The sequence below is a fragment of the Nestor notabilis genome, unplaced genomic scaffold (genome assembly GCF_000696875.1).
Source record: "Nestor notabilis isolate BGI_N333 unplaced genomic scaffold, ASM69687v1 scaffold2323, whole genome shotgun sequence".
NCBI classification, from domain to species: Eukaryota; Metazoa; Chordata; class Aves; order Psittaciformes; family Psittacidae; genus Nestor; species Nestor notabilis.
Window position 1 is genome coordinate 1,680 of NW_009920458.1, and position 14,208 is coordinate 15,887.

The 14,208-nt window shown below is 42.1% G+C and overlaps 1 protein-coding gene across 1 annotated transcript in view; it reads left to right on the plus strand.

Moving 5' to 3' along the window:
- The first annotated feature begins 440 nt into the window (after positions 1–440).
- NAT10 (N-acetyltransferase 10 (GCN5-related)) overlaps positions 441–14,208 on the plus strand; it is a 22,968-nt gene continuing 9,200 nt past the window's right edge. The window contains exons 1-18 of the mRNA XM_010010673.1: positions 441–529; positions 1,200–1,371; positions 1,883–2,005; positions 3,156–3,217; positions 4,067–4,181; positions 5,401–5,508; positions 6,272–6,405; positions 6,800–6,893; positions 7,248–7,346; positions 7,896–8,032; positions 8,521–8,645; positions 8,944–9,094; positions 9,538–9,634; positions 10,405–10,521; positions 11,277–11,378; positions 11,485–11,559; positions 11,999–12,115; positions 12,288–12,421. Of these exons, the coding sequence (XP_010008975.1) occupies positions 456–529; positions 1,200–1,371; positions 1,883–2,005; positions 3,156–3,217; positions 4,067–4,181; positions 5,401–5,508; positions 6,272–6,405; positions 6,800–6,893; positions 7,248–7,346; positions 7,896–8,032; positions 8,521–8,645; positions 8,944–9,094; positions 9,538–9,634; positions 10,405–10,521; positions 11,277–11,378; positions 11,485–11,559; positions 11,999–12,115; positions 12,288–12,421 (2,036 nt within the window). The 5' untranslated portion in view covers positions 441–455. The remainder of the gene's footprint in view (positions 530–1,199; positions 1,372–1,882; positions 2,006–3,155; positions 3,218–4,066; positions 4,182–5,400; positions 5,509–6,271; positions 6,406–6,799; positions 6,894–7,247; positions 7,347–7,895; positions 8,033–8,520; positions 8,646–8,943; positions 9,095–9,537; positions 9,635–10,404; positions 10,522–11,276; positions 11,379–11,484; positions 11,560–11,998; positions 12,116–12,287; positions 12,422–14,208) is intronic.

The following is a 14,208-nucleotide window of genomic DNA, read 5'->3' on the forward strand; positions in this document are numbered from 1 at the left end:
GCAGGAATGTGCAGGGTATGAAGCAGTGAGGTGGGATGCTATACCTGCTAGCAGATGAAGATTCAAAATGAAATCTTGTTCAACTGCAGAAGTCTGAAATACGTGTGTGAAATCTCTAATAACAGACAAATATTACGGAGTGTTTTTAGCCTGGAATAATCACCTTCTATCGTGCAGTTGTTAGTACTTCTGCCAAAGAAGAGTGCTAAGGAAACAGGTATAATTCAGTGTCTTCAATGTCATGCAGCCCTGGAGGAGGTACAGACACACAGGTCTGTGCAAAATAGACCATAACTCTCACAGCATGTCAAGGGATCCTTCTGTTTTGCACAGAGTTGCTCAGTACAAAACACAGCTGTAAAATCAAGTAAAGAATTTTGTCCTTTGACATTATCTTGTGAGTGCAGTTGTTGATGACTGTTCTTGTGTTTTGGCAGGTGGTTATACTCCATCACATGTTGTCCAAAGCAACTGTAAAGGCCAGACCCTCTGTCCTATGGTGTTACAAAAAGGAGCTGGGCTTTAGCAGGTAGGATACCTCTTGTGTCTTGTGCTGTGGTCACTGCTCTGTGTGAAGCAAAAGCTACGTGACTGGTCTGCTGGGTGTAGGTTGTGTGATTTAGTTATAAGGAGAACCCAAGATTAGTTCTTGGAGGAGCTTCAAGAAGTTTGGTCTTCCAGAGCTAAAATTTGGCTTCTGCAATACAGCTGACATGGCCACGAGGTACTTCTGGTTTTCTTTTTTTGGTCTCATGCTAACTCTGTTGTCCTGGGTCAATCTCTCCCTCACCTTTTTAATCTCAGAAGACCAAAACTTGTAGTTCCTCAGCTTTTTAGCCTCTGTAATATTTAGGACTGAGTGCAGATTAAGCATGAGAATTCCTTAATTTATAAAAAGTGTTTGAAGTCTAATCCTTAGATTTGTGTCATTCTTGCATTCTGCACACAAATGATGTTGCCTGAAACTGCTTGATTCCGACCAAGCAGTTTGGCTTTTTGCAAACCCACCTGCTTCTGGGTGATACCTTCCACACTGGGCTGAAGACACATGGGAACACACTGTGAAGGCAGCAATTGTGATCCAAGATTTTTTCCCTTGGAGGCTGATCTCTGACTTCCACTTAGACGTGAACCTAGGCCTGAGGGCCCTGTTCTCAAACCTTTTACCAAGAAAACTTGTGTGTAATTTTGTTCTCCAGCCACCGGAAGAAGAGGATGAGACAACTACAGAAGAAGATTAAAAGTGGAACTTTAAACATAAAGGATGATGACCCGTTTGAGTTGTTTATAGCAGCCACAAACATTCGCTACTGCTATTACAATGAGACTCACAAGATTCTTGGTAACACTTTTGGCATGTGTGTGCTTCAGGTAAGGAGTCAAACTTCTGACTTACAAGGGACATTGTACAAGTGGCTTTCAGTTAAATGCTGCAGGAGCAGTATCCTTACAAGGGACATTGTACAAGTGTCATTGGCTTTCAGTTAAATGCTGCAGGAGCAGTATTTGTTACTTCTGTTACTTAAATTATAGAATCATAGAATGGTTTGGGTTGGAAAGGACCTTAAGGTCATCTAGTTCCAACCCCCTTGCCATGGGCAGGGACACCACACAGTAAGCCATGTCACCTAAGACTCCATCCAACCTGGCCTTGAACACTACCAAGGATGGAGCATTCACAACTTCCTTGGGCAAAGGATGGTCTTATGTATCTTTTACAAGTTTTTGAGGGTGATATAGCCTTGGGACATTGGTTAATGCAGATTTTAAGCATCAGTTAAACTTTGAGGAATAATGTTTTTAGTCTTTCTGTTCCTTTTAGTAGGTGTTGGTTGCACTGATGAGAACTCTTGGCAACTTTGAGGTTGTATTTATTTCCTAGGATTTTGAAGCCTTGACTCCAAACCTGCTCGCTAGAACTGTTGAAACAGTAGAAGGTGGGGGAATTGTGGTGATTCTCCTGAGGACTATGAACTCACTGAAGCAGCTCTATACAATGACCATGGTATGTTCAACGTGATGTATCTGTTTTATTTGAGCAGGTACATTGTGGACATGCTGAGAGGGTTTGTTTTGCTTTTGTTATGGGCTGTGATTTTCCTTCCATCATGTTCCCTGCTCCTCCATTCATCTGTAATTTAATTTCTTATGCTTAGGCATTGCTGCCAACCTCTGTGTCGAAATTACAGCTACAAGGAAGAAACCCCTGTCATTAACAAATGTAACTGTATTCTTCTGTTTCACAGTAGTTTTGGAAAGTGTTTATCTGCCCATTTAACAGCAAGTTAAGTGAAAAATAGGCACTTTGATGGTTCTGTGACCTGTTGCAAGGTGAAATGAGCTTCACAACTACTGTATATTTCTAGATACCAACGATTCACACTGAGTATACTTACGCCTAGAGCAGGATCTGTTTGCTTTAATAATAATGCCTGTAAGTGAATTAAAGTGATAGACTATTTTTTCTTAGCATCCCTGAGGTGTTTGAAGTGTTCTGTATCTGGCAGAGTTGACCTTTAAGTCAGGCAAGAATAAGTAACACCATTGTGAAAAGTATTTGTGGGAAAAGGAAATTTTTAGCAAGTATTTGGAAAATGTGGATGTTTCACAAAAAGCAGAATCCCATCTGGGATGTGGTGTTAGTGGAAAGGAAGACTGTAATCCATGAGAGTGGAAAAGAATCATAGAATCCTAGGCTGGTTTGGGTTGGAAGGGACCTTAAAGCTCATCCCGTTCCAACTCCCTGCCATGGGCAGGGACACCTTCCACTAGAGCAGGTTGCTCCAAGCCCCTGTGTCCAACCTGGCCTTGAACACTGCCAGGGATGGGGCAGCCACAGCTTCTCTGGGCACCCTGTGCCAGCGCCTCAGCACCCTCACAGGGAAGAACTTCTGCCTAATGTCTAATCTAAGTCTTCCCTCTTTCAGTTTAAAGCCATTTCCCCCTATCTTGTCACTATATGCCCTTGTCAAAAGTCCCTCTCCATATTTCTCGTAGGCCCCCATTGACTGTGACCATCCAGCCAATTAACCTTACCCAACGAGTGGTCCATCCGTGAAATCCATGTCAAGTTCAATTGTCCCATGAGTTATGATTTTGTAAGTAATCACTGTTACTGCTGTTCCTTCTTCAGACTGACTCTCCTTTTGTTTCAGGACGTACACTCTCGATACAGAACAGAGGCACACCAGGACGTGGTGGGACGGTTCAATGAGAGGTAAGTTGTTAGTGTAAAGGATTAAGGCTGTACATGCAAGCACAACAGTTGGAACTACATCTTGTGTTCATGTTAGGGAAGCATCCTGTAGGTGTGCATGGGAATAGAGCTTCTTGGCTGCTTCAGTGAAGTTTTCATGTACCGTTCTGGAAATGAATAGTTGGTTGTTGGAGGAAATGTATCCAAAGTTTTTGGAATGTGTTACAAGGGATATATACAAACAGGCCCAAATTCGTAAACTGTTCTGAGTCCCTTTCTTGGAATGCTCTCTGGAAACAGGCTCTAGATGGACCAAAGTTCAGACACTGCACTACTGTAAAACATAAAACTGCTGAGTGTGGAGTATTCTCTGTGGTTGTTGAAGTGTCTTGTCAAGGTGTTCTCCCTGATTTTGTTGTATAGAAGCAGCAGCTCTTACTGAGTGCACAAGCCTTACCTCCAGCCATGGGAAGATTGCAGTAATCATTCTTTACTGTGCAGGTGGTTATGGGATGTCAGAAATTAGGATGAATAACCAGCACTGACTGCATCCCTTGGGGGCCACAGCTGCTGTGGATTCGTGTCTTACACCTGTATGCAGCTACCTTCAGCTTAAATGATCTCTGGGTAGATGATCTTTAGTTAGCCACTTTCTTTGGAGACATCCTGGTAAGAGGGCGCCTGTTTTGTGTAGGTGATCCTGATTTTATGGTAAGAGGCATATTGCCAGTTGTGTGAACTTGCAGCTCAGCTGTAAGTAGCTGTAGCTGTAAATACTAGGTCCGGGTTTAGCAAAGAGTTTAAATTAACTACCAAGATGCAATTGTATTGCTGATGTTTTTACTGAGCTGCCTTTGCTTCACTGCTCAGGTTCATTCTGTCTCTGGCCTCATGCAAGAACTGCATCGTGATTGATGATCAGCTCAATATCTTGCCCATCTCCAGTCACGTTGCAAACATCACACCAGTTCCACCACAATCACAGGTCAGTAACCAATGCCAGCAGTTTCCTTGGGAGAAATTGGTCTGAGTTAATCATGGTGTGTTAAAGAAAAGGAAGCTTTCCTTTCATCCTGATTTATAGCAAATCATGGTCTTGCAGAGAGGAAGCAGAATGTACTGCAGAAGTTACACGTGGTATGGGTGAAGCATGGGAAGCTGTGTTTTCTTTCCTTTCCTCCTTGCTTTTTTTTCTGTCACAGGTTTTTGTGTGTGCTCTTGCCTGTATTTATTGATTTTGCTCTGTTACTGTTTAGCCAAGTGAAGTGGAGCTTGATATCTGTGGTTGCAGTTTCAGAGGTGTGTAGAGAGATTTCAAGCTGATAGGCAGGTGGGATGAGGCAAATACAAGATCTTTTGGTGGTTGGGGGTGGGAAAACACTTTGGAAATAGCATATTACAAGCTCAGGAGACCCTTGACAGCTAGAAGTTGTGGTGGTTGTTTCAGTTTCTGGGCTACACATGCCACATCTCAGCAGACATTCACTGACTATAAGCCAGATGTATAGCTTGCACTGTTAGAAGTGTATCCTTTTATCACTTCCAGCTGTAGACTAAAGTAAAATGGAACCGGTTTTAAATAGAAATATTTAAGTTTTTTAATTGTTTTATGTGGCCTAAGAAATACCAGCATAGATTCTGTCAGAGATGGTAAAAACATTTTAACAGAGCACTGATTTAAAAAAACAAACCAGCTCCCCCTTAGCATTAGGATAGTATTGACAGCAGCACAAAGGCTTATCTGTTGGGTGTTAGGCTGATGCCTTTGGGTTTTTAAGTGACAATAAGGAAAATCAGAATTCATTCCCATTTCAAATGGATTGCTTTTGCATCCAAGTTTATTGTTTGGCTTCAAAACACTTTATATTGCTTTGAAAACTGATGTATTGCTGCTGCAGTAGTTTCTCCCCCTGCATGGCTATTTGGACACCTCCTATGACAAGTATAACCAAGATCATAGCCTGAAGACTGAAAAATGAATTAAGATCTTCAGAGAATGTGTCCATGGTCCCTTCTTCCTAGCAATGCCATTGTCCAGTCACCATGTACTGAAATATCCTTTCCTTTTTTAAGTCCAAGCTTGTGGAAGACAGGATACCCACCTCTTTTGTAGCCATTCTCCTGAAGATGCATTAGAATTGAAATGTGAAATATCACAAAGATGTAATTGTGACCAAGTGTCCTTTACTCATCCTGTCTTACAGGAAGACAGCCTCCGGCCACAGGACTTGGAGCTGAAAGAACTGAAGGAGAGCTTGCAGGATACACAGCCTATAGGAGTGTTGGTGGATGGCTGTAAAACCCTGGATCAGGTTGGTGTGATGCTTACATCTGAGATACTCTGTGCTTGATAGGTCACCTTAATGTGTCTCATGGTGCATGTGATCAAGTCAGAGTGTGAACAGTGATGGGTGTGGGCTTAGAGAATTCCCTTGAAAAACTGATTGGACAGGATAGCTCAATGGCAGTAATTTTCTTCATGAAGTTGAGAGGAAGTGGAAGGGTCAGAATGGAAACAAGAAGCTCATCTGGAGAAGTCCACGTTTAAAAGGATGCTGGACTCTCAGGGTTTGAAATAAGCAGGAAATTTAACTGGAAGTTTCTGCACTGACTAGTGCAAATGAAGGCCCTCTTGCAGTTATCTTTCCTGTTTTGGAGTATCCACTTGGAGCTGCAGTTCAGCCTGATGGCTCCCAGAGCTGTGCAGTGCTTAAGCCCTTTTGTAGTAGGTCTTCTCAGTACCTGGATATGTTCATCTATCTCCTCTGAGAGCAGTGTGCCCCTTCCCACCTTGCTGAATGTACTCCGTGGTCAGTGGGATGGGGGCAGTAATTGAGAATTGCTGTACTGGTTGCTGATCTCTGTTTTGACCTGAGTAATTTCAGGAACTCAGTGGGTGAAGATGACCACTTCTGGCATGTTAGTCATCTTGGTTTTAATGTTTAGCTCTCCCATCTTGCCTTCCTCTCCCTTTTTCCTGTTCTAGGGAAGACGACATGTAGTAGTGGAAAGTGTAACTAATTCTGAAAGCAGTTTAAATGCAGCTGATGTTTGGTTTCTATTTTTTTTCATCAGGCAAAAGCAGTTCTGAAATTCATTGAAGCCATTTCTGAGAAGACTCTACGGAGCACTGTGGCATTAACAGCAGCCAGGGGACGGGGTAAATCTGCTGCTTTGGGACTGGCTATTGCTGGAGCAGTAGCTTTTGGGTAAGTGATCTCCCCCAGTCTCCCAGGCTTGATATGCAGCCATGAGTTGAAAAGAAAAGATGACTTGATCTGAATATACTTGTATTCCAGTCCTGCATCCCTCCTCCTTTTTATTCTTCTTAGATCTTTTGATTGCTGCATACACTGATATTCAAGTTTTTCTATTTTATAGTAATAAGAAAACCTCAGTCTTTAAAAATAAAAATAATCCCACATAAATTGAGATTTAAGTGGCTAAAGGAATTTGCTGTGTTCTGGTTATTAGGTAAAATCAACCCCTCATAGAGAGAAAACATTCTGCTTAGTATATATACATACTTAGTGTACGTACTTAGTATGTGTATGTAAAATTTGTTAGAAAAAGAGTTAAACTCCTCTTCATTTTTCTGTGCAGTTACTCCAATATCTTTGTCACATCTCCAAGCCCTGATAACCTTCACACTCTCTTTGAGTTCATCTTTAAAGGCTTTGATGCACTGCAGTATCAGGTAAGGAGAGCAGACGACAATACTTCACAGTAGTCCCATTTAGGAGGGGCTTTGCTGCTCATCTGAGTTTTGTTGACATGTATTAACTACCAGCCTTTTTCAGTAGGGTTCTGCAAAAATGAATCATAGTGCAGTTATGTTTCCTTCTCTGTTTTTAAGTTGGGTAAATCAGTTTCTTTGTGAAATTGTTTTTAACATAAATAATTTCTCAGTTCTTGGGCCTCTGAAGCTTTTGTTAGAAGAGTTTTTAACTGTAATCTGAAATAACCATGTTAGTGAGATTATTTTGATGATAATGGTAAACAGTACTTAGATCTTGGCTTGTTCTTACTGTTTAACAATGTTTTCTTTCAGGAACATCTGGACTATGAGATTGTTCAGTCTTTAAATCCAGAGTTTAACAAGGCTGTTGTCAGGGTGAATGTGTTCAAGGAGCACAGACAGACCATTCAGGTAACTGGCTTCTTTTGCACTCTTGCCTCTCTACTTTTTGTTCCTGTTTGCTTTACCAATGCTGTAGTTGTTTTGACTGTAAGCATGTTCATTTTATGTGATGTGTAACTGTTCTGATTGGTTTTCCTTTAAGGCCAAACCTTTTCTTCTGGTGAGTGAAGTGCACAAAGTATCTTGCTTCTTTCTGTGAATAACTCAGAGATTACAAAGCTCCCTTGATAATTGTTTCTGGGTTTCTTCCTGAAAAGAAAACAAAGGAAGATGAAACAAACAGTGAAGGACAAGCATATGTTTCTAGTGATTAGATTTCCTTTATTTTCTTGATTTCTGCAGATTAGTTTGCATGGAAATATGCAAAACATGACGTGTGACCCTTGTTAGGGTAACATGAACCCTCTCCCTACTATTTTTTTTTATGTGTCAATCTCTTGATGGTCCAGGAGAACAGGGAAATAAAACAGCTTTTCAGGGCAGCAGTTCTGCCAACTCTGACTCTAATTCCCAGATGAGCTGTTGTTGACAATGATTGTGTCCTCTCCTTCCCTGCAGTACATACACCCTGCTGATTCTGTGAAACTGGGTCAAGCTGAACTGGTTGTGATTGATGAAGCTGCTGCCATTCCTCTGCCCCTGGTGAAGAACTTGCTGGGCCCTTACCTTGTTTTCATGGCTTCTACAATCAATGGGTAAGGATTGAGCAGCAACTGTCTGCCTGGGAAAGCAGTTGTGCAAGTGCTAGTGGACCATTTCTTATCTACAGCACTTTTTTTTGTTACACACTATTACATCAGGTCATGCCTAATTCTTGATCTGTTGTGGAACTGCTCCTTAAAATAACCAAGAGTCAGTTCTTGAACTTGCTGTTTTCCTTTGGTTCCACTATGGACTTGTACCTTTTCTGCTCTGCCACAAGGAGTAAATACATAAACAGGATTCTGTAGTCTGTTAGGAGAGAGGGAAGAATGATGTATTCCTTACCATATGGTAAGACTGAAAAAGTGACAGGCTGGTATGCCCTGTCCTACATGCAGAACATCAAAAGGCAGTCATTCTCACAGACAGTTAAGGCCCTCACAGGGCTCTGGATGGCAGCATAGTTCTGTGCTGGAGCTTCCCTGTGGCTCAGGGTTCCTGTTTGGTTGTTTGCTTCAGACTTTTGTCTTCTGCTTTTCAGGTATGAGGGTACTGGTCGATCTCTATCTCTGAAGCTCATTCAGCAGCTCCGGCAGCAGAGTGCTCAGACCCAAATCACCATGACAGCAGAGAACAAATCTACAGCTACAGCTAAACTCGCCTCAGGTACTCCATTGTGGTCTGGGCTGGTGTATGGTTGTTATCTCCAGTGCTGCTGGCTGACAAGCCCTGTGGGTATCCATGTGTCCATGTACTTTGCAGCTGGAGGGTAGTAGTATGGGAAATGAAGGAATTCTCCTATTTTTTCCTCATGATTTTCAGATGTAGAGGCTTTTAAGGGATGAAAGCTATGTGAGTAATGATGTTCTAATCTGGGAGCCCTTCAAAGGACACTAATCTTACTGGATTCTTTGCTAGCTGTAACTTCCAACACTAGATGCTCTTCTCTGAAATCTCTTTGCAGCTCGTATGTTGCATGAAATCTCCCTCCATGAGTCAATCAGATATGCCCCTGGTGACCCAGTAGAAAAGTGGCTGAATGATCTGCTGTGCTTGGACTGTCTCAGCATCACCAGAATCATCTCTGGCTGCCCTCTGCCTGAGACTTGTGACCTGTATCCTTACTCAAATGTTTGCTCTCATCACAATATGTTTGCAGGTGAAGGAGGCTTTTGTACGTGGGTTCTTCAGCTAATGTGATAACCTCAGGACATCATCTTTTGGCAGAAGTCTATTAAGACGACACTTCTGGAGTGAAGTTCTTACCACTGCCCTATAAGACTGGTGCCAAACTCCAGTTTTACTGCAGAGACGATCCAAAGGAAGGGTTGAATGAAGGGAAGTCCTTACTGGATTTATAACAAGTTTAGCTTTACAGTTGGAGGGTGTGAAGGCTGTGAACACTGCCGAAGTCATTCATTCTTGTAGATAGAACTGTAGAGTCTAAGACCACAAGCCGGGATGTAGCCCAAGGCTGTACTGAAAACACTTCTCCTAAACCAACAAGGAGCTTTTGCCTTGTTTCAAAAGAGGTTGTTTCCTTAACCCCTGTGGTTAGATATTATGTAAATAGAGACACACTTTTTTGTTACCACAGAGCATCAGAAGTTTTTCTGCAGAGACTGATGGCCCTCTATGTGGCTTCACACTACAAGGTAAAGCTTGTGCTATTTCTATCAAAATTTAAACTAGGAATGGTATGGAGGGAGCAGTGTTTGTTATGAGAGTCTAATTGAATTGGCCTAATTGAGGTTTCTGAACAGCTTCAGTTGCTTCTTATATACAGATCTGAATTCTCCTTTCTCTGATAAAGAAAAAGGAGAGATCTCTGCCGTGGTCTTGGCTGAATATATTGGATTTACAGATATCTGGAATATTTTTGTCTTGAGAAATTCTTGCCTAAATTCTAGATGAGCCTACAAGCTTGTCAGAGCAGTATCAGTGATGAACCTCTTCTGCAGTTCTCTTTACCGTATTCTAGTGGCCTCAAGTTAACTAAAAGAATAGTGCCATTGTTCTACTGAAAAGAGTAACAGTTCATCTCAAGGTTTCAAGACCATGGTAAGTCACTAGTGAGTGGTGAAGTCCCTGAGTTCTGAGTACTAACAATATGACACTTAAAATTCTCTCAGGTTTGGTAGATTCAGAGATAAGTAGCTATATAAAAATAGGAAGTTCGGTTCTATACATAATAGAGCAAGAGGTTCCACTTGAGAAAAGCAGATGCTGCACGGTAATATAACAGCCATGAAGTGGCCTGTGAGCTTCTTCATCCATCAATACTGTACTAGTTGCAAGTTTCTTAACAGTCCTGAATTCAGAACATAGAGGATTGTTTAGAAGTCAGCTACTAACATTACATTGGACTTTGAAGCTCTTCTAAGGGACTGATTCTTCAAGCTTCTGATATGTCTTCACTCTCCAGAACTCACCTAATGACCTCCAGATGCTGTCTGATGCTCCTGCCCATCATCTTTTTTGCCTTTTGCCACCTGTGCCACCTACCCAGAATTCATTACCAGAAGTACTTGCTGTTGTTCAGGTGAGAGAGCAGTGAACTGCTCAATAATGAAGCAGTACACTGCTGTGAGACACTATACTACCAGTGTACTACGATGGCAGTGTACTGCCTAGGAGTAGTTGGTACCATAGGGCTGTGATGCTGATCCTTTCACACAGACCTCCCAGTCTCCACAGTGTGTTTGTGCTGAGAAGCCTTCTGAGGAGCTGAACTACTGCTGCAAGGGATGACTTTGTCCTCCCATTTCAACTTTCTTCAAGGAGAGTTGGTTCACTGGTTCACTCTGCTTATCCCATGTTTCTGGCATTCCATTTATTTGCAGTAGAACTCTAAAAATGCAAACTCTTCAGATGTACATGGCTAGAGATGCAGGAATATTTCAGCCCTTGGCTGTTTGGTATCTGACTATATCCTTCCTTTCTTAAGAACACATATTCTTAATTATCTGTGGGATGCAGCTAGTTAGATCTACTGTTTCTTAAAAGAAAAAGCCCCATTTATATGAAAAATGCATGAGCTTTAAAGAGAAATATTGGTGGGACAAGCTTTTATATTTGCTGTTGATGAACTTTTTGAGACAGGGCTTTTAGGGACAGAGCCTGTTAGTCCATATGTGTTTGGTCATCATGTTGCAGAGCAGGGATCACATGAAATGTCATTACTGCATAATGGACTCAACAACTGTTGTTGAGTCTAAGGTGTGATTCTGCTGTAGTGGGGGGACTGTAGGAGAAAACACTTTTTCTCCATTAATGGTCTTCTACCTTTTCTGGCAGGTGTGCATGGAGGGGGAGATCTCTCGCCAGTCTATCATGAACAGCCTTTCTAGGGGAAAGAAAGCTTCTGGTGATCTTATTCCCTGGACCATTTCAGAGCAGGTGAACAATTTGGCTGTGAACTCACACCCAAGATAGTTTTCAACACTGTCTTATTTCCAGAGTACTCATGTGTGTTCTTTTAAATTGACTTTTGTCTCTTTTGCAGTTCCAAGATCCGGACTTCGGGGGCCTCTCTGGTGGCCGTGTTGTTCGTATCGCGGTTCATCCGGATTATCAGGGGGTAAAGTATTTTCTTGGAACCCAGTTGTTTTTAGCATTTTAAGCCTGGGGACTGAGCCAGCAGCAGTAACAGAATGAGGTCAGGCACACAGAAGTGGTCAGATGCCCCAGCAGGCTGGGGCATTGCTTTCCCCTGCGGGGTAGCAAACCCGTGCCAGCATCCTGAGCAGCAGTATACAATCCAGATCCAGTGGTGTTTATTGTGAGATTACCAAATGTTCACGCTGGTGTTTGGCATTTTCTGAGTGCCAGAGTTAAGCACCAAGAATTATTACACAGTCCTAAGCCATCAGCTGGGCTCTCATTGTGATTTCGGCTATCCAGGTTCTGTAGTGTCCTTCATGGAGCTGCTGTGTAGCAAAGAAAATGTGTTTTAGCAGTGACTGAGTGATCTCTGCACTGATTTTGTTTGCTTATAGTGTATTGTTCCTCCTTGACAGATGGGCTATGGCAGCAGAGCTCTGACTTTACTGCAGATGTACTATGAAGGCAAGTTCCCATGTTTGGAAGAGCAAACAATTCAAAAGCCAAAAGAAATTGCAACTGTTAGCAGTGAGGTATGGAGCTCAGTACATTTCCTGTGTTTTCTGTTGTGCTGTTTGTCACTGTAAGTCTTGATAATGATTTCTCACTGTAAAGAAGAAATACTAATTTTTTATGCAGGATAAGAGATGTCATTTTCAGATGACTGTGAGAATGCTACTAACCCATTTCCACTTTCTTTTTCAGACTGTTAGTTTATTAGAAGAGGTTGTGACACCTCGGAAAGACTTGCCTCCTCTACTTCTCAAACTGAGTGAAAGACAAGCTGAAAGCTTGGACTATCTAGGAGTGTCTTATGGCCTAACACCAAAATTACTCAAGTAAGACATTATTCTATTTGCAAAATAGAATAATAGAATATATCCAGTGCAAAAATATAACTATACAAATTATAATAATATATAATATATAAAAACAATGTAGAATCATAGAATGGTTTGGGTTGGGAAGGAGCTTAAGATCATCTAGTTCCAACCCCCTGCCTTGGGCAGGGACACCTCACACTAGACCATGTCGCCCAAGGCTCTGTCCAACCTGGCCTTGAACACTGCCAGGGATGGAGCATTCACCACCTCTCTGAGCAACCTGTTCCAGTGCCACAGCACCCTCACAGTAAAGAACTTCTTCCTTATATCTAACCTGAACTTACCCTGTTTCAGTTTAAACTCATTCTCCTTGTCCTATCACTCCAGTCCCTGATGAAGAGTCCCTCTCCAGCATCCTTGTAGCCCCCTTCAGACACTGGAAGCTGCGCTGAGGTCTCCAGCAGCTTCTCTTCTCCAGGCTGAACAGCCCTAATGTTCTCAGCCTGTCTCCATACAGGAGCTGCTCGAGCCCCTGATCATCCCTGTGGCCTCCTCTGTACTTGCTCCAACAGCTCCATGTCCTTCTTATGTTGGAGTCACCTGAACTGCACCCAGTGCTCCAAGTGGGGTCCCACAAGAGCAGAGTACATGAATATCTGTATTTTGAATGAATATTTTATCCTTGGATATTCTCTTTGTCTTTACATACTTCACTTGGTTTCTAAAACTGGGACCATTTCTTCTGTAAGGCTTTTTCTTGATGTACAGTTGGGTTGATCCTAAGTGCATTCTTCAGGGTAGCTTTTCCTCAGTCTCTTCCTGAGGGCAAACCCATTCCCTTCTTGGTTGTCTCTGTGACCCTTCTTAACAGTAACTAGCTTTAATTGCTCAGTTTTTCCGGGTTAGAGAAGTAAGAGCAGCCTGTAATAAGTAGAGAGAAGTTAAATACAACTTCCTGTGACCTGCAGAGGCTTGAGCTGTTGCTGACTGCAAAGTTAGTGGTTAGTTTCCCAATGAATGTAAATGATTTTCACAAGCAACTGCAGCTGCTTCTTGCTTTTCTTAGCGTGGAGGTGCTGAGTTACTGCAGCAGTAAATAACTTATTAATTTTTATTAACTTTTAGCTCCACCTTACAACATAGGTTTATATAAAACCAACCGATTTTATAATAAATGCAAACTTTTTTAATATGATCAAATGCTATAAATCTGTCTAGGTTCCTGAGACTTTCTCAGCCATAGTGTGGGAAGTTGTGAATCCACAGTTTCTTCCTGCAGAATTCTTCCTGTTGCTAGCCTAAAAGCAAAGCAGTCATTGATCACCTAAAACCTTGGTTCCATGCTGTCATACCCCCACTTACAGAGCACCTAAGGTACTGTAGCAGAGATGAGTCTGAGTTCAGCAGAAGTGGTAAGAACAGTGGAGGCCAATTTGTGACTGACTCAGTCAGAACCATGTTCCAGCTATGTGTGATTTGGCATTTCAGGTTACAGAGACTGTAGCCTATTTTGTTCCATGGTGAGCATGCTGCAAAGTTCATGCCAAAATGTGATGGTGAACTGTTCAGCTGTGGAGGAGAGCATCAGAACTGAATGGTTCTTATGAAATAGTCTTAATCTTTGCAAATTATAAAGGAAATGGCTCAGATGTCTTTATTTGAATGATCCCTCTCAGGACAGAGGGGGAAAGAATAAAGAGCTTTACTGCTTCTTTTTCTCAGTTATTTGACTGTTAGCTTTGTGGGATAGATAAAAAAGGATGAAGAGTGGGATAGGGAGAGGCTGGGGTACACTGTAGGGC